The sequence below is a fragment of the Coffea arabica genome, chromosome 6e (genome assembly GCF_036785885.1).
Source record: "Coffea arabica cultivar ET-39 chromosome 6e, Coffea Arabica ET-39 HiFi, whole genome shotgun sequence".
In the NCBI taxonomy this organism is placed as follows: domain Eukaryota; kingdom Viridiplantae; phylum Streptophyta; class Magnoliopsida; order Gentianales; family Rubiaceae; genus Coffea; species Coffea arabica.
The window spans coordinates 57571998-57593437 of record NC_092321.1 but is presented as its reverse complement, the minus strand read 5'-3'; the positions used below and the strand labels follow the sequence as shown (position 1 = coordinate 57593437).

The 21440-nt window shown below is 36.2% G+C and overlaps 2 protein-coding genes and 1 long non-coding RNA gene across 7 annotated transcripts; 1 reads left to right on the top strand and 2 right to left on the bottom strand.

The window, feature by feature from the left end:
- Window positions 1–498: 498 nt before the first annotated feature.
- Window positions 499–7729, top strand: LOC113704403 (mitochondrial outer membrane import complex protein METAXIN-like). Of its 4 annotated transcripts, none has more exons than XM_027226303.2 (6): window positions 499–862; window positions 2034–2368; window positions 2474–2550; window positions 2680–2740; window positions 5269–5434; window positions 7324–7729. In XM_027226303.2, the coding sequence occupies exons 1-6, from the start codon at window positions 703–705 to the stop codon at window positions 7506–7508; spliced, it is 984 nt and encodes a 327-aa protein (XP_027082104.1). In that variant the 5' UTR covers window positions 499–702; the 3' UTR covers window positions 7509–7729. The 4 variants fall into 4 exon arrangements, with proteins under 4 accessions (XP_027082104.1, XP_027082106.1, XP_027082105.1 ...); XM_027226305.2 differs by having other exon boundaries at window positions 5269–5445; XM_027226304.2 differs by having other exon boundaries at window positions 5269–5488; window positions 7324–7514.
- Window positions 7730–8292: 563 nt separating this feature from the next.
- LOC113702991 (defensin-like protein 1) lies at window positions 8293–9534 on the bottom strand. The gene is made up of 2 exons (XM_027224196.2): window positions 9270–9534; window positions 8293–8726 (listed from the first exon to the last, which is right to left on the bottom strand). The coding sequence occupies exons 1-2, from the start codon at window positions 9343–9345 to the stop codon at window positions 8548–8550; spliced, it is 255 nt and encodes an 84-aa protein (XP_027079997.1). The 5' UTR covers window positions 9346–9534; the 3' UTR covers window positions 8293–8547.
- A 1006-nt stretch (window positions 9535–10540) lies between these two features.
- On the bottom strand, window positions 10541–14952 carry LOC113702992 (uncharacterized). Of its 2 annotated transcripts, XR_011817193.1 has the most exons (6): window positions 14784–14952; window positions 14587–14644; window positions 13577–13627; window positions 12501–12642; window positions 11042–11117; window positions 10541–10725 (listed from the first exon to the last, which is right to left on the bottom strand). It is a non-coding gene; the product is annotated as an uncharacterized lncRNA (long non-coding RNA). The 2 variants fall into 2 exon arrangements; XR_003451325.2 differs by lacking the exons at window positions 14587–14644; window positions 14784–14952 and adding an exon at window positions 14002–14116.
- Window positions 14953–21440: the final 6488 nt, after the last annotated feature.

The window sequence follows — 21440 nt, the reverse complement described above, 5'->3', positions numbered from 1 at the left end:
TCCAAATCCGGACTGTATGGGTCCTGGATACAAGATGGGTCGTATATGAATCGAATTTTATAATAAGTATATATATTTGATAATTATTAATTTATTATATAATAAGTATTATTGTATGGATTAATCTTATATACACTATTAGTGTATACATTATTACCATTAGATATATGACACATGTATAAAATTTGAAATTTAAAATTTGCTCATGTGTCACCCTTCCAACCGTGATTCTGTATACATTGACAGTATATATAAAATTTACTCTTATTGTATTAGTAAGTGTATATATTATTATAATATTATTGTATAATAATAAGTATATATTATTATAATAATAAGTATTATTGTATTAATAATTATATATATATTTTATAATTATTAATTTATTTAAATAGTTTGAGTCAAATACGAGTTAGAATTCAATATTTCATATTTGACCTGCTTTTTTATTAGAAAAAACGAATCCCGATTCGAGTCAGGTAAACGAAATTATATTTAAACTCATATTTGGAAAAAATTAGCGAATCTGGGCCGGGCAGGCCTACATTTACTCACAGTCACCGGTGGCTCCAGCAAAACCCCTAGGGTTTTACAGTCAGCCATCTCCTTCCGCCTTCTTTCTCCTCCAAATTCAAAACTCAATTCAATCCCTCTTTCTTGCTTTCTGTAAATATATCTATTGCGTCCTAGTTCTAATTGACAATGGAAGAAGTGAAGAACGGAGAAAAGCTAACGCTAGTGACACGGAAGCCCTGTTTCGGACTACCCACCGCATGCCCGACTTGTTTACCCGTTTATATTTATCTCAGATTCGCTCAACTCCCTTTTGATGTTGAATACAATCTCATCTATCCTGATTCTGGTACTGTATCTATCTGAATTGATAAATATTTTCTTTATTGGTCTAAAAGTACCACTTTTATTGCTTAAAGTACTGCTTTTGTGGTTGTCTTATTATGTAATAGCTGCAAGTTTTGTTCTTCTCGGTATTGTGCTGATAAATGTGCTATTTAGTTGAATTTAGTTTGTGGTATTAGGAGCGAGATTTTAAGCCTAAGGTGCTACTCAATAGAGGCAGGTGATTTTCTACGATAGATTGTATATTTTGGTGAAAGTTAGCTGTTTGTTGTAGCTTTTTGCCCCTTTTTACGGTTGGTTTCTGGGTTTCTGGTTTTTTTTCCTTCTTATTAGAGTTAGATTGGGTGTGTAGAATTTTTTTGGGAGGCAACGTACAACTTTTGCAGCATAAGGTATTAGTTGATTTTGTAATTTTGTTGGATAGCTGCAAGTTTCATGCTTTTCTTGTAATTTTTCATTAGTTGGTGGCCTTGGTGGTACATTCTAAGAATAAGGTGCTACTCAATGTTGATAAGTACATTGCTTAGTGTATTTGTATGTTTTGGTAAATTGCGTTTTTGGTGGTGGCTTGCAATTGATTAAAGTATTCTGTTTTCCCAATATGCACTTTTTGTCTGCGGCAGTTTTTTCCCCCATATCGAATGGGTTCCGTTTAGTAGAGTTCGTGGTTGTGATGGGATAATTGTGCTGAATTTTGTCGTTCAAGTCGGGGGTTTTGAATAGTTCTGATATTGTTTTGATGCATTTTTAGTAGGAAACCTCTTTAGATATGTAAAAACTGGGTTTACATGTCTGAAAACATCTGCTGTTGGTCAACCTTGGATTGGCCTTATATGAAGCATAATTTGGAATGTGAAGCATAATTTAGAAAACAGAGGATTTGATGGCTTCTGCCTGGTCTTATTTGTAGTAGACATTTAACACATTTATTTATCATTTGTGTCCTCATCATCTGTCTTTTCCTATGCAATTAGGGAAAGCCCAGAATAGGCATGAAGGTATTCTGGAAAAATGAGGGGAAGGAAGGGTTAGCTTGAGGAGAATATAAGTTACCTTCATTTGTTGGTGTATTGTTTCAGCTTGAGTTGGTTTATCTTCTTTTGTAATAGCTTTTGTGAACAAATCCTGATATTTCTATGGCTATTACAACATGGTAAGTTGGTTAATATTTGCAGATCAAATACCTTACGTTGAATTCGGTAGTCACGTGGTCTATAACAATGAAAAAGGTGGAGTTATCCAGAGTTTAAAGGATGAGCAAACTGTTGATTTGGACTCCGATGTCTCTGGTATCCCTGAATGGGTATCAACAAAAGCAATGGTGGAATCATGGCTTGCTGAAGCTGTCATGTATGAGCTTTGGGTCGGGTCTGATGGAAGTTCAGCACAGAAGATATATTATTCTGATCTCCCGTGGCCTATAGGAAAGTGTTTATACTTTAAGCAAATTCATATGGTGAAACAACTACTCGGAATAACTAAAGGGAATGCTGAGAGAAGGGAAGAGGAGGTGAATGACTTTCCCTTTTTTCTTTTGTTGGATTCAACAATGCTAGAATCCGATATTTAAACTTGTTCAAAATTAGAAGTTTATTGTGATTTTTTCCCTGGCCAGATCTATAGGAGAGCTGCGACTGCTTATAATGCTTTGTCAACTAGGTTAGGTGAACAATCTTTTTTCTTTGAGAACAGGTAATTTCTTAAGATCACATAGTTTTATCTTTTGTTGATCTGGAATTTGTCAGATATAATAAATTCTCTTGCTGTTTACTATCTGATATTCGTTTTCATTTGAGATCTTAAGTTTCTTCTCTAATGTAGGCCTACAAGTCTGGATGCCATATTTCTTGGTCATGCGCTTTTCACACTTCATGCGTTACCTGTGAGTAATTTTGCAACTTATTACAATGAAAAAAAAAATTTTCCAGCATGGGAGGGGTGGGATTTAAGAAGTGGGGAGGGGGAAAGGGGATTTGAACCTAGAATCTCTAGGACCCGAGATCTCAACCCTTAGCCATTAGACTAAGGCCTCCTTGCAACTTATTACATGCTGATCTATTTTCAAGCTCACTTTAATTTGCTGCAGCATTAAATCTGTGGCATGCCGTTTTCTCTTTTCGTTGAATGATCAGTACCACCAAAAAATTGGACTTGCTTTTTGGTCTCTAAGGTTTTATCTGTATTTACCCATTCCAACAACTATGGACTTTTTTCCTCCTTGGGAATTATATCACACACATTCTTTTAAAAAGAAAAAAGAAATTAAAGAAAAAATTGAAAAGGGCAAAAGAGATTTTGATATTCATGCAAAATTTAATGGTTGCATAAATCTTGAATATAGTTTGTTTCATGGTTTGATTGAAGTGGACCCTGGATTAGTGCATTGTCCTGTAGATAGGCCTGACCCATATGCAACTTCTGTCAGAAAGTGCTGTTTTCCCCTCTTTTCTTAGTATATACCATAGGACGTTAAGCTTTTGAGTGAAGATTAATGGCTTTGGAATATGTCGTATATGATTTTTAACTCAAAACTGATCCTCGCAAGTTTCAAACATAGCTGTTACTATCAGGTGACTCTGGCTATTACTGAAATGAATGGATAGCTACTCTAGGAGTCTGAATAAACTTTGCACCTGGATGCAAAATTTTCTGAGTGGCCAGTGGGAATCTAATTAATATTGTAATAAGCTAGGGTTTTTTTAGTGTTCGTGTTGTTTTCTTTGATCATTCTGGCATAAGGTGAATGATTTCTTGAGGTTTGCATTTGTACTAAGTCACGTAGAAAGCTAGTTTTTTGTTCAGTTGAACAATGGTTGTTAGAGTTCTGTATAAATAAACTAGTGAATATCCACTTGTTTACCTAGCTTAAGCACCACATTTTTCAAGATTTCGAGGCCATAACACATTTTGATTGCCTTTCCTGGGCACAACCCCGTCGCATACGTCTTTTGATTGGGATTAGGAGGTAGGTTCTTACCCCAGGGTTTGGATTTGAATTTAGTTGAGTACTCAGGATGTTAGAAATTAGAGCATAATTTTCATGTATCTCTTACTGAGTTCGCACAATTCTGAATTTATTTTCCTAATATGAAACCCTCCAAAAACATTCAAGCCTTGACGTTTGACGAGGTATTCTGTCCAAAATAACATGCTCTGTTTAGCCTGGAAATCATTTAGATTGAAAAATTTAAAGTGGAAGTTGGTTGTGACGTATATCAACCATTTGAGGCTAGACTTTAAAAAACTTACATCATACAGTGTTCAAGGGAATAAAATGCTTATGAATTGCTTTTGAATCATAGTCAGTTTCCAGAGATATTCTGTTACACATAATCAAGTCTCAGCACCTCTTTTTGATGACATAACCTAAAATTGGCTCTGCAATTTGGAAACAAAACTATGATTAAAACCAAAACACAATTAATTCCGCAGAAGGGCAAGTTCTTCCAATCTATAGACGATTTTTTGGTTCTTGTTTAGGCAAAGAACCAATACGAAGAGAACAAATTTTGGTTTCTATTAAATAACTTGAAAATTTGTATATCAGTTGCTTGTGAATAGGACCTTCAATACAACGGAAATTAATGAAGTAGTTTAAATGTAATTAATGCTGTTAAATGGTAATTTCGTGACAGCCTTTGAAAATGTAGTTGCTGAAGCACGACTAGCAAATAACACGTGAACACATCTTTGAACAAATGCATCAATAAATTGGACAGTTGTATATTGAGGAGAGTGAAAGTCATCTGATGTTGACTTCCAGTATAAATGCATTTGGTTGCATTTAGCAGGGAGAAAAAGGGGATTTCTATACCTAGCTTGATCTTCTGTTGCTCTGGGGCATCCTTGTCAAGCGATTTCTTATTTTCATTTATTTTGTTGAATATTGGCAAATCATATCATATGAACTTGGTATTCTTCTTGATGAAGTGGCTGGACATTTCTTCGAATGATTAGACGTGCCTGATTCCGTAGTGATATCTATTTTTATTATGAATGTAGAGTTAGCATGTAACTTTTTCTTCTAGAAATTGCTCCTTCATGCCCTGCATTGAATGTCAAAGTAAAGAGATGGTGAACTTTTACATTTTAGGCGAAATATATTCCTTTCCTTTTTCTATGCTTGTTTCGCTTCATGTTCAAGAGGATAGGGTAAAAGTGTCTTATTTGCTTCTTCAAAGAACTGTGAAACCATTTATTGGACTAGTATTTCCTCTGCTCTGATCACATTTTTTGGTCACTATTCTGCAAATTGATGTGAAATAGCTTCAAAGAAAAATGAAAGACGATTAGTGGCATGTGAGATTGATCAAGTGAGGAATACGATTCAGGCATGAATTCCAATTAGAAGTCTTGATGATTTGTTTTCTGACTTTCTAATCTCACCTAGCTTTACTTGCATGCAAACAGGAGACGTCAGTACTGCGAAGTAAGCTTTTGGATCATGCTAATCTTGTTAGATATGCAGAAAATCTTAAAGCGGAGTTTGTAGATGCTGATTCTTCTTCATCTTCTGTCTCGCCATCTCGGTCTGATCCCTCCTCCTCAATGCCTAAGAGAGGTCCTTCAAATTGGAGTAAGTCTTAGGTCTCTTGCTTGTGTGTAGTTTTTCCTTGGTTTATCTGCAATGGTAACACCTTACATCTTACTAGGCATATGTTTTTAATTAGTCCATGCTGCTAATGATCCCTGGAAACTTCTTATTGATCCAGCTGCTGCAATCAATACCTCTAGAAGAAAGCTTAAACTACAACTAATTGTAGATTACTATTTGTTTTTAGCCGTTGTTGAGTGTGTTCTACTTTCCCTTTTATCCTTGAGATGATTTTATTCGTAATTAGTATCATGGTAAGTTCTGATTTATTTTGATTGGCTCATTTTAATGTTCTTTTGGAAACAAGAAACTGATACTCATAATGAACTGAATTTCTCTAAACCGTAGTGATTATGTGCGATGGAGGTATATGTTAAGTTAGGTGCTCATGGGTACTTTGTAGACAGATAAATCATTAATTGGATTCTGTGTGCTATTTGTTGGATTGTTATAATATTCTGCCATGGAAGCAACGGTATAAAGACACCACAAATTTTATCCTTCACTTAAATTCTGTGTTCTGGAGATATTCCTTTTTTTTTTTTTTTGGTTGGTAGGGAGAGCCAAGGGGTGGATGACATTATCTTTCAGCCCAGACTAGCTGAACTTTGACGTTTAACAATTGTTTGGCTTATAAGTCTGATAATTCAAACAAGGCTTGTAAAACTTTATGTTTTGTTAGATCACTCACGATTTTCTTCTCACTTAGTGTAATTGAATTTGTGTAATGGGAAGCATCGTAAGTTAGTGATCATAGTAGAACAAGATAAGTCTGAAATGTGTTACATCATCCTTTTGTCCACAGTTTAAAGAAGTTCATACACGTTTGACTTTCTTGTTACCGTTTAGCATAAACAATGAAAGGCTCAAAGCATTACATCAATGTTTGTCCAGAGATTGGAATAGTTTATTCTTGCTATGCACCACATTGGACTTTCTTGTCTTCTTTTTCCACAATTCTGCTTTAATTTGCTATGCTAAAACTTGTTTTCCAAGAACGTAATTCATTCAAGAACCTCAAAGTATTAGAAGTTTTTATCTTGAACGTGCGTGTACCAGCATAGCTTAATTTCATTGTGGATGGTTTATGTATTTCTATTTAGTTGCAATCTCACTGAGCAAAATCAAATGCAGCTGGTAAGAACTATGTAAAAATTAGATTTAACCGGGGAATTTTGCTTAATGCGAAGGTGAGTCCTTCCGATTTCAATGTGATGGTGCAGTAATAGCAGGGTAATTGAGCCTCATTTCTTGTCTCCTTTTGGGCAAAATGTCTAGATGCTCAAAATTTTTTTTTTTTTCGTTTTTCTCTGCATATGGATTTCATTTGATGTAGTGAGACGCTTGCCTTTTATGTCAATTAGGGCTTTAGAAGTAATGGATTAATGCCTTTAAAATGAGGAGGCCAACCTCCATATCCTTTGTCTGCTGTCAGATATGCTAACAATCTTATAAGCCAGCACATTGCTACATAATTTCGATATGACTGGAAGGCTATTTTTCCTTGTTGCTTTTGGTATACATCAGAACAATGGCCATAGGCGAATATCATATTTAATATAGCTCCTGGAAGTCTGGACATTAGTGCATGAGTTTGCTATGAACATTTAGCGAAGATATTGACACTGTTGACTGCTAAGTGCTATTTTCAGTGTATCATAGTATCCTAGTTAGATAATGGTCATATCGATGTCCAGTAACATGAAATCAGCAGTCGTGGACCGTTTAATTGGAATTTGTATTCTCCTTGGTATTTAATGTTTTGGCCTTCTTGTTGGCTGCTGTATGTGCTGAAAATACGTTGACCACATGTTCATTATGATTTAAACTGTTGACCTTTTATTGATGCTGCTTTTGTTGAAAAAATGTAGAATCGAATCCTAAGAGTAAACCTAAGAGGGAAAAGACAGAGGAAGAGAAGAAATTCAAGAGGAGAGCAAAATATTTTTTGGTAACCCAACTTGTTGCAGTATTGGTCTTTATCTCCCTTCTTGGTGGGTCTAATGATGCTGAAGTAGAGTTTGAGGATGGTGATGATGGCTTGGATTATGAGTAAATGAAATGTTTTTTCTCCATTGAGAATGATTTTTTGACCTTAGATTTAGGTAGTTGCAAGTTGCAGCATGTAATTTTAGCAAGCATATTTCCTGATCTCTACCTTTGTTTTGATTAAAATTTTGGAAATATTCTTGTGTAATGACAAATAAATGATGTACTATTCTTGACGAAATTTGGTTCACAAATGATAGAAAAGATGCTGCCAGCTCTTTCTTTCAACTTGGTAGGCAAACTTTTATTCGGTTCTCTAGGATTGACCTGTCCCAGTCGTTTACTTTGCTGGTATTGGTAACTCGTATAACTCAATCAATCAATAGCTTTGTACCACTTGATGAATCAGTATCACCTGGTAGATGACTCGATTCAGTCGAAATCTTGTTTCATATTTGATGCAATTGTGGCTTCTCTGCAACTTATGGTATTAAGAGCTTGTTGGGAGTTCTGGTTTTAGTTTTTGGTAAGAGTCATTTGGACAAAGATTAAGCACATCGCCATAAGAGATGGTGTCAACAAGACTGCTCTTAAAATTGTCCAATTCAAGCTCAGCCTTCTCCCCTTTTGTCCTGACCAGAATAAGTACCAATCTCAGTACTTTTATTACTCTTAGTATTGATCCTGTCCCAGCCCTTTTTTCAAGATAAATTTTTGATGATTTTCCAATGGAAATATTTTCTATCGGATTTTTTTGTTCATATATTAATATCTGCATCTACTTGATAAGAATTGATGAGAATACTCTCCAACAGATTTACATGACCTTTTATATTAATTAGAAAATAAAATTCAATATAAGATTCTTGCATAATATTCCAATATTAGGATAACAAGAAATAACATTAACAAACAGATCAAACGGGAACACCATACCCTTATTTAGCAACAATAAAACTACTCTGGACGTTCATGGTTGTACCTAGTACAGCATTTGTTCCCATTTTCTGCCTGCAAATCTTGGGAATTTGCAGCAGCTAGCTTTTTGTAACTCCAGAAACAGCAAACACAGACAGTTTTAATGGAACCAAAGATGGAGTTTTCCCTCAACATTTAAAATAACAGAAGCAAGCAAATCCAAAGCCACTTCTGTGACAAGCTCCATGCTGAGCTCCCTCCCAACTCTTGCATTGGCTGTCGCAATTCTCAGTTTTGATGCATATCCCAGTCCATGTCTGGCTGCGCTTCGAGCAAATTTTTCCTACGGCCTCCGCCATCTGTAACTCTGTACACAATAAGCAAGAACATGTTAAAAATTTTTCAGTTTTTATGTTAATTGTTCTTGTTTATGTGATCAGAGCATGATGCCTAGTAAAGCTAAATCAAGTTTACCCTTTCTAATAGTTTCTAAAGGGCCCTAAAGATTAATGTAAATATGTGATTTTCATGCAACTCTTAATTTTCATAAGGCAGTATAGTAGGCCTAAGTAAAGAACGAGAACAAGTGAGGGGCTAAGTTGTAAATGTCGGTTGACAGAAAAAAAAGTTGATGACCGCATTTCAGAAAAAAAAAAAACCATTAGTTTATGTAGTGTAAGAGAGGTGCATTTTTATATCCAACTTTGATAATCTCTCTTGGACTTAAGACTATTATTTGTAGTTAAGTACTATACTGATTCTTTTTAAAATTTTGTTATGTAATGTTAATATTGATAAATGACAACATGCCAGAGCATTACATACTTGGGAAATTGGAATAAAGAATGACTTCAGGTGCGTGATTCACTGCAAAGTTCGGTATAAATAGTGAAAGTTTTTGACAACTAACCGATTGAAGCAATGAGGAGAAAGCAGAAGAGGACTGCAACCAAGGTATTGTAGCTGATCAGTCGAGATTTAGCCATCTCCAATCTTCAATCTCTTTGCAATTCGTGTTTCAAAAGAGTTGTTTGAAAAGAGTAAAGATGGCATCTATATATAGCAAAAAATCAGTCTGAGTCAGGGATCCAGACCTCACAAGTTGAAATATGTCAAGTTTACACAAATTACTGGAACTTTTACAACCTCTAGTATAAACTTAGTACAATTTTGAAGTAATTGTGAATTGTGCATCAACTTAGTTGTATGAGTTGACAAATTCAAGTTTACATCTAAACTATATGAATTTATACTAAAAATTATAAGAATTATAATGGTCAGTTTGAACTAGATAAACTAGATAGAAACTAAACTTGTGATGTCTCCGATCCCTAAATTAATGATTTATTTTTAATATTTTTCTGAGATCAACTTTATCAATCAATAATATGAACTCAGTGAGTGGTGCTTAGTGGTACAGGTCAAGTAGTAGACATTGATGCATAAGGACAGGCACCACTTGCTAGATTAAGCAAGTCAGATTCGTTCAATGTACCACGTGTGTAGGGTCGTGAGCAAAAGAAGCAAAATACAATGGATTGGAAGTCAAAAAACTGCGCGCATTATGCAACAAGTTGACATGGTTGCTATTGATTGAATGCCAAAGTGATCCATATCTTGTTTGCTAGTTCCTTTTCAATCAGCATTCGTTGTTATGAATGTTTTTCGGTTCCTCACACAAGCATAAATGAGGGATACAATTTTGGATATATTGGCAAATCAAGCTTCAATCTCTCCCATTTTTTGTTGGGCTGTGTCGGTAGAGTTTTAGGTCCTATATTGGCAGGATATTTTTTTTCATTTTTTCCTCTTTGAAAAATACTTTAGTAGGTTCTTGGTATATGAGTTTACTTGTAAATCATATACATTAATTTTCTTGCATCATCATACATGATAACTACCACTTTTCATATGTCATCGTATGTCAAAAGTAATTATTCTTGAATACCAATATGTTCTACAAATGAGTCAACAAACTATTTCTACCCAAGCATTTTCCCCTTCTTTTTGGTCGTACTAGGAGGAGATCACCGCGCAAATGCACGGTGGACAGTTCTAAAATTTATGTGCCCAGTTATGCCCTATTTACAAAATGTCTGCAACGCAACTAAGGATCAAAAAATGGGAAACTATGTCATTGAAAAGTACAATAATATACGCAATAAATATAGATTGTTCATAGTCAAGGAAATCATAATAAATAGATAAAACAATAAAATTAGTCTTGTAGAATCTTGAAACTTGAACTTGAACTTCCATGATTCCGATAAATACATATTTTAACTTAACCAAAAACAAAAATTTTCTGTAGTTCGTACTCACCCCAGAAGTGTAATGAGCAATTTCGAAAGAAACTGCTGAAGAACCTGCCATGTATTATAACAAAAAAGAAAGTAAGATATAATCCATCGAAATTAGTTTACTGCTGTAAAACCAAGTTAAAAATAAATCAAGGGACTTGAATAATGCCAACAAGTACAGGACAAATTCAACAAACATTTGCACTTTTGGTTACTAATACTCTCATAAAAAATTTGTTACCCCTTGTATTTTTTAACCCATTTCACAAGCAAGAAACTTTTCTTTTTTCTTTTTTTTTGGTACAGTAGTTGTCAAAGTCAAGAAATGAAAAAATTCTTATAGGTAACCTAAAGTGTCTTGCTTGGTAACTTGAGTTCTCACCAAAGTGAAACTATTAGATGTGCCAGATCCTTGGAGATGGTATGCAAGTAAACTTTTCCACAACTTGATCATGCAGCTGCGCAATTTACACAGAATGCCAATGGAAGATTAAGGTGAAAAAGGAAATAAAATCATGTAAACAAATAGGCCAAGAAGATCCTAAAATGAAAAAATGAAGCAGAAACTTCTCCAGAGATGATATCTTTATATTCTAATGACATACTCCAATCCAAAAGCCAAAATATATGCAACTCTAAATAATGTCATGTAATTCAGCTTTTATTCCCAATAAAGTTCATATTACTCTAGCATCAAGAATCTATAAAAATTTTCAGGTGTAAAGAAAAATAGTGAAGGCAATATTCATCTAAAAAATTGGTATTCAATTATGTTTCAGGGTTGCTCCTATTGAATATTCGCAGGGTTTACATGGATTGTTGAGTTTTTGCAACAACTTATTTAATCAAACTTTTGATATCTATTCTACTCCCATAGAAAGAAGACACAAGCACATGTGACTATTAAAAACCCCTAAAATGGAACACAAAACTCTAAATATATAGGGAAGGCAAATAACAAAAAAGTTTCTATGAGTTGCTCTCCAATTTTTCATTTTTTGTAAAATCTCAAAATTAGTCCAACGTTGGTCATAAAGTTTTGCTAATCTCAATATTATTAAGAACACAGGTTTCAAAGCAGATTCATCAAGTTCACTATTCCCTGATTGTTACAGTCAGCATTAGTTTGTTAATCATTGTTAATTGGGACATACTTCACACATTTCACATGGTTTGAAATTAACTAGTTCAACTGTTAACAGCCTGAGGTTTTAAGCCAAGTATTTGAATAAGTTCTATAGATAGCATGCTTAGCAAAGCAAGAATGACATTTCAGACTTTAATCAAACGATATTAATCCAAATCCAAAAAAAATAAAAGAAAATTACCTACAAAATACCTATGAAATACGTATAGAAGAAAATTACCTATGAAATAGCAAAGCAAGCCTATTGTCAATTTTCAAAGGAGATGCAGAGTACAACAATCATTATTAACTTCAATTAACTTCAAAGTCTTGAAAAAAAAGAAACACAGCCTCTGAAGATCTTGATCACAGTAAAGGTGAGTAAAAAGATAGTCTACCATGGCACAAAAAGATAAGAATTAGTTTCTTCATCTCAATTATAACTAAGAAAGTACTTGTTCACTACACTATTACCTCATACATTAAACCTTACACATTAACAAGCACAAATTGGAAACAGTGACAGATTTTCAAATGTATCAGATGAAATTCATATACGGTATTCAGCAAGCAAAGATAACACCATCTGTCAAATACCACCCACAATTTGAACATCAGATGAACATTCAACACATGAATGTTACAATAAATGTCATCAAGTAGACAAATGCAGTGTACAATAGAGAAGTGATGTCAGAAACAAACTATCTGATACCCATTCCATTCAGCATTTAAAGGCATGCCTAGGGCTGGAGGAAATATCATTGATGCTGAAGACCAGGGTGAGGCACTTGTCTGAGTAGCACCATGCAATAGAGCAGATCCACTAGTAACAAAACCCAAAGTATGGTCATTTCCTGCTACAAAAGTAGGATCAGGATTAGATGTACTCCAATAATAACATATTCATATAAAGAAAAGAACCTTTAAAGTTGCTTAGAAGAAAGAAGATTTCACAAAAAAAAAATGGCGACAACAGAAACAAGAGGAGAAATCTATTGAGAGAGCATAAAAACAAGTCTTACCAACATAAATCAAACAATAAAATAATGTCACCGATGAAATTTCCCCAAAGGGAACAAAATACTGTATATATATGTGGAAGCAAATTCTAGAGAAGTTTCTATGCATTATTTTCCAATTTTTCTTTTTTTCTAAAAATGTAAAATTGGGTCCAACATCAAAGGTCAAAGTTGTGAAGCATAGGCATACTATTTTCTGAACATATTTTTTTCCAGCCAAAGATCTTGCCAAGTTTCTTTAGTAATTTAAAAGAGGAAAGATGGTATCTTCATAGTAGATAACATGGATTTTGCTTTTGAAACTCCATTTGTCTAATTCATATAACTATGTATCTCATGAATCATGAACTAATGAAAACATCTTCAAGGAAGTCAGTCATAATAATGATTTCACTTTGCAAGTCAAAACCACAAAACCAGAAAAATCGACTATGAAATAAAGATTTCATCATACAGTTTCCCAAATCTTGACATTACCAAGAATACCAAGTAGTTTAAATAACAAATTCATCATGTTCACCAGCCAAGGGGAAAAATGAATATAGAGAAGAAAAAGATACTCGTATCTAATTTACTTTGACAAACACAATAAAACCCAAAACACAAAACACTGGAAGAAAGTTACTCATTCTTCCAATCACTTTTACCTTTATCCTTTCTCTGACAAAAATCTCAATAAACAAAAATAGGCTAAATTAGGTGAGAGAAACTGTTTATAGAAAAAGACTATGGTTTATAGTATAAATAGTATAACACAAATAAATATTACCAGCTTTAACTACTTCTTCGAGATGTCAACTTCAAATCTTCATATTCCTTCCTGTAACAACAACCAATAATATACTCAGAAAAGTAACACCAAAAGAACAAAAAAAAGAGAGAAAAAAAAATCGTCCATCAAATCCTAAACTGGGAGTGGAAGGGAAAAAAATTAAATCAGAATGATACAACAAAACTTATGTTTTCCCTTACCAGTTGTTTTTCATGGGTGGCCATTTTTCCTCCAAGAAAGGCAAAAATGGAAGAACAAAACACCAAAGAGGTATAAACAATTAAGTAAATAAATATCTAAAAGCTAGCTAATCTTCAATTATTCATCATCTCATACGATATTAAAAGTTTTTCTTCTAATTAAAAATTAAAAATCAATGATAAAACAGAAATGAAACAGAGATGAAAGGGGAAGAAAAGTACCATATATGCATTCTAGAAATTCACATCAGATAGTGGAGATGAAATATTGACCTTTCCCTTCCTCATTGTTTCACAAAAGGACACGAAGGAGATGGGAAAAAGAGATTTTCTACTTTTAGCCAAGAAAATAGAAATATCAGAAAAATGAAAAAAAAACAGAAAACGAAGGAGATTTTGAATTGAAGCAAAAAATTCCAACCAGATCTTTGGTTTTGTTGTTGTCAATCAGAGAAAACGAAGGATAAGAGAGGAAAAGGGACTTCAAAAGGGGGAAAAAGCTTACAAAATAGCATGACGACGATGGAGAAAATCTCCAAATTTCATACTTGCAACATCGCAACATCACAAAAGAAAAATAATTAGACGTGATTTTTTGAAGATCTAAGAAAATCAGATCTGTTGATAACAAATCTCGGGAAAGAAAACAGCCATCGAACACAGAAAGATTGCATCCTTTTTTCCTTTCTTATTTATCCAACAAATACCTTGGCCAGAAAAGATTTATTACGGAGATATAAGGGAAAAAATCCAGAGAAAATGTCAAAAAAAAAAAAGCAAAAAGAAAATCACAGAGAAAGTGTTCACCTTTAGAGAACAATCTCCACATTTCTTCATGGTTTAGTTGATAGTCTGACCTCTCAACCTGTGACAAAAAATATGAAACTTATCAGAGAATGAGAGAAAATTTAATCAAGGGGGGAAAAATGTATACAGAACAAATATGGAGAAATGGTGGACTTGAGAGGAAGATGAAAACTCAAGAGAGAAGAACAGGAGGAAACCATGAGAAAGAAGCTTCTAGTACAACGGATTAACGAATTGAGGTGATTGATGTGGATTGACCAGCTCTGCCACTCTTCAGCCAATAGCTTTGTTGCAAAAGCCAAGAATTGAGGGAGACCTCTCCCTTACCAGTTTACTTGGTGGTCAAAGACCCGCACAAAAGGAAACAAAAGGATTGCTAAACGCCTGAGCAAGCAAACAAAAGAATTCACGCGTGAGAACGAACAACCATTAATTGGAAATTCGCACGGGCGGACGACCACCAATCAACCAATAGCAGCACGCCACGTCAGCAATCACAACCCAATTGAAAACGATGGCATTCCCCAATAGACTAGATATGTTAATTAAAATATGTGTTTGGTTTTTTTTTAATTGGGTGCCATAGAGACACATAAAAAGCACAAAAAGAAAAGGAAAAAACATTGGATGTGAGTGTTGGAGCCATTATGAGAAGTATACAACTACCATCGACTGCTTCAATTGCATACACGTTCGCAATAAAACTCTTTAACTCTTTTACGGAGCAAATGACACCAAATGCAATGAGCTAAAAGAGTAAATCTTCTATATACTTTCAGTATAAACTGAGTTTATATTGATGGCTTACCATATTCTGCCATTTCATTGTTAGAAATGAGCAAGTTATTGAAGCCTGTATTGATTATCAAAAGATTTAATTAACAAATATTTAGTTTGTAACAAAATCATTGACAGGGTGTCGAAGCCTGTACAATAATAAAATTAAACCTAATTGCCAGTTAAAATGACCAAAACCCAATTCCAAGTACTGGAGCAGGGACTCTAGGTGTGCAATGGGTTACTTGATTCACCATGTTCCCGAAAAATTTGCTTGATCCGATATACCCGAATGGGATGGTTTTTTTTCACAAATAATTATGAATTTGTAAACAGGGCAAGTAGGGTCGTATCCTCAGGGACTGGGTCTATTTGTCTCTTAAGAAATCCAAAGTAACGCAGGGGGTGATTTTGTAGGAACGACGACAATCAAACAAATTCAAATAAGAAAATAAAAATAAATAACTAACTAGGAATTAAACAACAATTCACTGAACTTAGCATAACAATAATTAAAGGCCTAAATCAATTAAAACAAGAAAACAATTAAAAATAAAATAAAGTAGGCAACTCAAAGTCAAATGGCAATTCACTAAAATCAAGATAATATTAATTAAAGATCTAGCCAAGAAATAACTTCAGCAATGGTTCACTTAATTGATCATCGATGCAAAGGCAATCCCAATTATTTACCAATAAATAGGTTATAACTACCAAACAAGCGATGGCAGTCAACCTCTCCTTATTGTGTCGGTGATTAAGGTACGCTCGTTAATCACTGCTCTAATTAGGAAATAATCATAGGTACGCCCATAAGATTTAATTTCCCAATTACCTTACGTATTAGAGGGGCCCTATTCTAACCAAATAACGCGCTACCAGGGTTATTTCAGATTAGCCCGCGTATCCCCCTGACACAAATCCAATCGTGCCAGTTGTCACTAATTCAAGGCAATTAAACAATTACGGATTTAAATGCCCTAATTGACAATAGATTACCAAATTAACTAATTATCCAGATCCAAGATAATCAATTAATTAAATAACCATAAGCATAGCAATCGAGGAATATGCGAATACCAATAAATAAAAGAGAAAGATATAATTAAATCGATCTCACAATTTTTAGGCAACCCAAAGCATCCGTTGTTTCTTGACTAGTGTGAGGAAATTAGTTCATATCTGATGAATTGAATCCGCAGGAAGTTGAAACAAGAGTCGCGGCCATTGTCATAGAAAGTGGGAAAATTCAATTCGCTCCAATCAAGAAAAGATAGCAAAGTTACAAGAGGTAGCCCTCTGTTTCACTTCGGATGACATACGAAAAAGCAAAAGCAATTGCCAATAATTCAGATGAAGAAAAGTCAAGGTTTTCCTAATTTTGCTCCTGACATCCGTAGATGAATCCCACTACCACAAGCTAAGGAAGAAAAGTCAAGCTAATTTACTAAGCCCTGACATTCGTGAGCAAGAAGAAAAGAAAAATCAAGAAACACTAAGCTAAAGGAGATAATCATCCCTCGCTACTCAATCCAATTCCTATCTAATGGTCTTCCTTTGTGCGGCGGCTCCCAGGGAAAAGAAGACTTCGGCCAAATGACCAAAAAGGGCTTGCGTCTCCTTGTTCCAAAAATGCCCCTACAAGCCTTCTATTTGAATTCTTTCCTGATGACTGTCAAATTGGCATTGATTGTGGTGTTTTCGATCTACTCCCTGAAATAACTGTAAATTATGAAAAGTGAGTAGAATCCAATAATAAATCCACATCAAGTCAGGTAATAGGGGAAATTAGTAATAAAATAAATGATAAAATTGCAACTTATCAATCCCCACCACACCTAAACCATGCTTGCCCTCAAGCGTAAGAAAAGTACACAGACACCAAAATTTGATAATGGTCATTGTTCTATCTACCAAATTGCCAAGATATCAAGAAAAATCATATATCGAGCACTAGTGATTAAAATCCGAGAAGCATCCCCCCAGTTAGCCTCTAAACCATAAACTCCTTCAATTTCCAAATTAGCTAATCTAAGAAAAAGGAATGGCGCATAACATTTATCAGCAAACAATCCAAATATTAACCAAAATCTCCATATTAAGTCCATGAATCGGCAATCTGACCTCTAACACGCATTAACACAACCTGCACTTTTCTCTTTTTTTTATTATTATTTTTGCATTCCCTTTTTTTATAATAATAACACAAAAAGACTTAGTCTCTAGCCATTGGAGCCTTTTGACGCGAACTCCAACATTTTTAGATAAAGGAGCCCGGTTACTCAGCTCCAACCACTATACGACCGCGTACTCATAGAAAGTACAACTTTTTGACGCGAGAATCAACACTTTTAGGTGCAGATCCCCGGTTACTCAGTAGTAACTAATAGCGGAGTACAGTCAAGCTTATTCACAGCCAAACAACGCAAAAACGCAAAATAACAACACTAAAAACCAAAAATAGGAGCAGCTCGCCTCATTATTGCCAAACATGGAGAGCTAGAGTCAATATTGGATCAATTCACATTAAAAAGCCAACAATCATTTCCTATACCTAGAAAAGTTAACAAAGAAACCAAAAGAGTCAAGCAGTCCGATATTCACCAAAGAGATGTTTTGGACTCAACCACATTAACTCGATACACTTTTATTTTAAAAACTTGGCAAAAGTAGAATTAGAGGCAATACCCCAACACCAAATCCTGGTATTCACATGAGAGCTAAACACCAACAAGAAAGAATGAAAATGAATGAAAGATAGAAAAGTCACGAACTAAAAATAAAACTTAAAACTACAAGAAACTAAAAAAAACTAAAAGAAAAACACAGGCACCCCATTAGATCCCCCCCACACCTAGAGGGCACATTGCCCCCAATGTGACAAATAAACAGCAAAAGTAGGAGAAAGGGCAACTAAACTTCCATGAAGTCGGGTCGAAGTGGTGGACGAGGTGGAAATGGAGGAGCGAAACCCGTATAAACCAGAAATTGTGCCAAATTCTGCGCCATGCCGGCTACATTGGCATCGATGTTGAGCATCCGGGCCTCCAAATTCTAAACCTGCTCCCGGAGTTGTTGCCATTCAGAAGTCCCAAGTGGTGGAGGTGGCGCAGAAAAGGAAGGCCCAGCAGTGTCCTCGGCTGACCCAGGAAATGAAGAGGGCTCTACTTGTGTCGAAAGGTGTGCACCTGCAGCTCGAACTGGTCCCAGAGGGGTAAACTGGTAAGAACCATCGGGCAGACGCACGATGACTCCCATCTTCTCTAAGTAGTCCACGTCCAGGAGCTCCATCTCAAATGCCAAATGTAAGTCATGGTCCTCCAGGTTAAGAACTCCCAACTGTATCGCCAAGTGGGTGATATAGGACCCAAGGATCAGGGGTTTGTTCTTTTTGGCTAAGACAGTCTTGAACTGTGCCGCCAACCAACACCCCAAGTTGACCTTGATGTTATTCTTCATACTCCAGATGAAGAAGAACTCGGGTTGAGAGAGAATATTGGAGCTGTCTTTGCGACCGAAGTAGCTGTAGGCTAAGAATCGCTGAACGTATCGGGCACTAGGGTCCTTAATAAAGGAGCTCCTAGACCTAGAAGGTTCGTAGCGGTGCCCATCGGTGGACATGTCCTCCCACACGTCGTGGTAGCGGGAGAGAAATGGTTCGATATAATCACAGGCATTCTCAGCATATTCCCTAGTCTCAGCATACTCTCGAGTAATGAACCCAAATACCAGATTAAATTGGGTAATGGAGAAATTAAACTCCCGACCCATCAGACGGAAATGAATGACATTTGGTGTCTCAACGGTGTATCTCGTCGGTAACTCAAACTCAAAGGTGGAGTAAAACTCCCGAATCAGCTCGACAAAGGCGGGACAGAAGATATCAAGATATGGGCGCCACCCTATGGCTGTAAACATCTGCTCAACCTCCTCTCGTATGCCTAGGCCAATCATAGCCAGTTTGTCACAAGATTTACAGGATATGATATGCCTCTCACAGACCTTAGCGTATCTCTGCTGATCGGCGGGTCTAGTGAAGGTCAAATGCCCCCCAAAGTGAGCCGGGGTATTCACCTGAGCACCTCTACCTCTACCCAAGCGGGTTCGGACACTAGAAGAGGAGGGTAGGTTGGTAGATGTATTCACAGGAATGAAGGCTTGGGGTGAGGGCTGAGATTGAGAGGCTCTAGACCTAGAGGATGACCTTGGTTTCACCATGTCTCCCAATAGGCAGCTCAATTAACAAAATACCGAATTGTCACCCCGTGAGCAACTAGCAAAGGCGACAGTCCCCAAATACATATTTAACCACCAGAGAATAGGAATACCCAATGTTGCAACAGAGAGTCAACAGAGGACAAAATTACAGTGAATAGAAGTAGCAATTCAACGCAATTGCTAGAATGTCCCCAACAAATCGACCGAATACCACCAATCTCAACAAGTAAACCAAACGACCAGGTTACCGACTTCAACAGGGAATTGTAGAAACAAGTCACCCAAATATCAATAGACAGTGCAAAATTCCAGCCCACCCAAGAACTCAACAATTCCCCCCCCCCAAAAAGTTGAACAAATGTCCCCAGCACTATCCCATAGCAAGAGCCTAAGGGGTCAACAATTTAAGCAATAATAGTGCAGAAATCCGACAGTAACAACTAAATCTCAAGCTTCCAACTTCCAATCAATTTTTTCAATAGAGTAGAATTAATCCAGTTGAGTCAAAATGCCCACAGAGTTGAGGAAACAATTCCAACGACTGACCCAAAGTAATGAAAACCCCAACTCACAGTCAAAGGTACCACGGTCCAACTAAAATTTCAACAAGTATCCCAGTAATATGCTAAATCCAGCAATAGTAGTTCAGAAATGCAACAAGAGCAACACAATCACAAGCCCTTGGCAGACAATCAGGTATCCAACCAAATAGAGTGAACAAAGTCAAGTAAAAATACTCCCACCAGTACCACTTGGGGCACACTCCAGTAAATGAAAAGTCTCAAATAGCAAACCCAATCAGCAAAATTTTCAATGGAAATGCCAATCCCCACAAAGATTTTACAGAGGCCCAAAACATCACTGAATATGTGAAGAAGGGGAGCCAGGAAAAGTAACTAAATGCACAATCCAGTTAAGAAAGTTTCAACAAAAACCCAAGCAAAACAGCACTCAGTGGTAGTCCAACGATTCACTTCAATTTACGCAATAACTAAAGCGGTAAAATAAATCCCAATTGACTCCAAGATTGCCCGATGCATTTGAAATTGCAAAATTACCAACACCGATTGATGGACACAAAACAGGACAGGAGTTAGACGAATACCTCCACCTTGAGGACCACCGGGAGTGAAGATGCGGCGAGGAAAAAGGGCGGTGGCACGCGTTTCACGTGGCAATGGTGAGAGGCTGCGGACAGAGAGAGAGAGCAAGGGAGAAACGCAGTGGACAGCGTGCAAGGAGAGATGCGAGCTGCCACAGCGGTGGCGCGCGACTACCTTGCATGGCAGTGGTGGAAGAAGGAGCTGATGGCGGTGGAGCGCGGGCGGTACGCAGCGAGAGAGACACGGCGGATTGAGGGGAGGAGCAGCGGCGCTGGTGGTGGTGGCGTGCGAAGCGGAAGGAGGAAGCGGCGCTGGAGGTGGGGCTAGCTGCGCGCGGCTGTCGCTTGGCGTGCGGTCTCCAGTGGCGGTGCGCAGCAGCGAGCGGCAAGAGCGAGCGGCGACTGGTAGGAGGAAGGAACAAGGAACAAGAAAGAAAGAAAAGAAAGAAAAAGAAAGGAAAGGAAGGAGAAAAAAAGAAAAGAAAAAAAAGAAAATGAGAAAATGAAAACAAAATGATTTTTTTTTGTGTTTTTTTCCCTTTTTTTTTTGCTTTTGTCTTTACGGGAAGGGTTTTTTTAATTATTATTATTTTAAATTATTTTAATTTTAAATTTTATAATAATTATTTTTTTAACCAATAATAATTTTTGTCTTTTTTTTCCTCTTTTTTTTTTTTGAATCCTCACCTTTCCTGCGAACATGACGCGGGCACGTCAAGAAGGCAGGGAACCTCTCTGACCTTGAGCTCTTCATACG

Bases quoted from the DNA above. Each gene is read 5' to 3' on its own strand.
- LOC113702991 (XM_027224196.2), bottom strand. From the start codon at position 9,345: ATGGCTAAATCTCGACTGATCAGCTACAATACCTTGGTTGCAGTCCTC. The intron at 8,727-9,269 runs GTTAGTTGTCAA...TATTGTGTACAG, and splicing joins TCTCCTCATTGCTTCAATCG to AGTTACAGATGGCGGAGGCC.
- LOC113704403 (XM_027226303.2), top strand. From the start codon at position 703: ATGGAAGAAGTGAAGAACGGAGAAAAGCTAACGCTAGTGACACGGAAG. The intron at 2,369-2,473 runs GTGAATGACTTT...TTCCCTGGCCAG, and splicing joins CTGAGAGAAGGGAAGAGGAG to ATCTATAGGAGAGCTGCGAC. The intron at 5,435-7,323 runs GTAAGTCTTAGG...GAAAAAATGTAG, and splicing joins GAGAGGTCCTTCAAATTGGA to AATCGAATCCTAAGAGTAAA.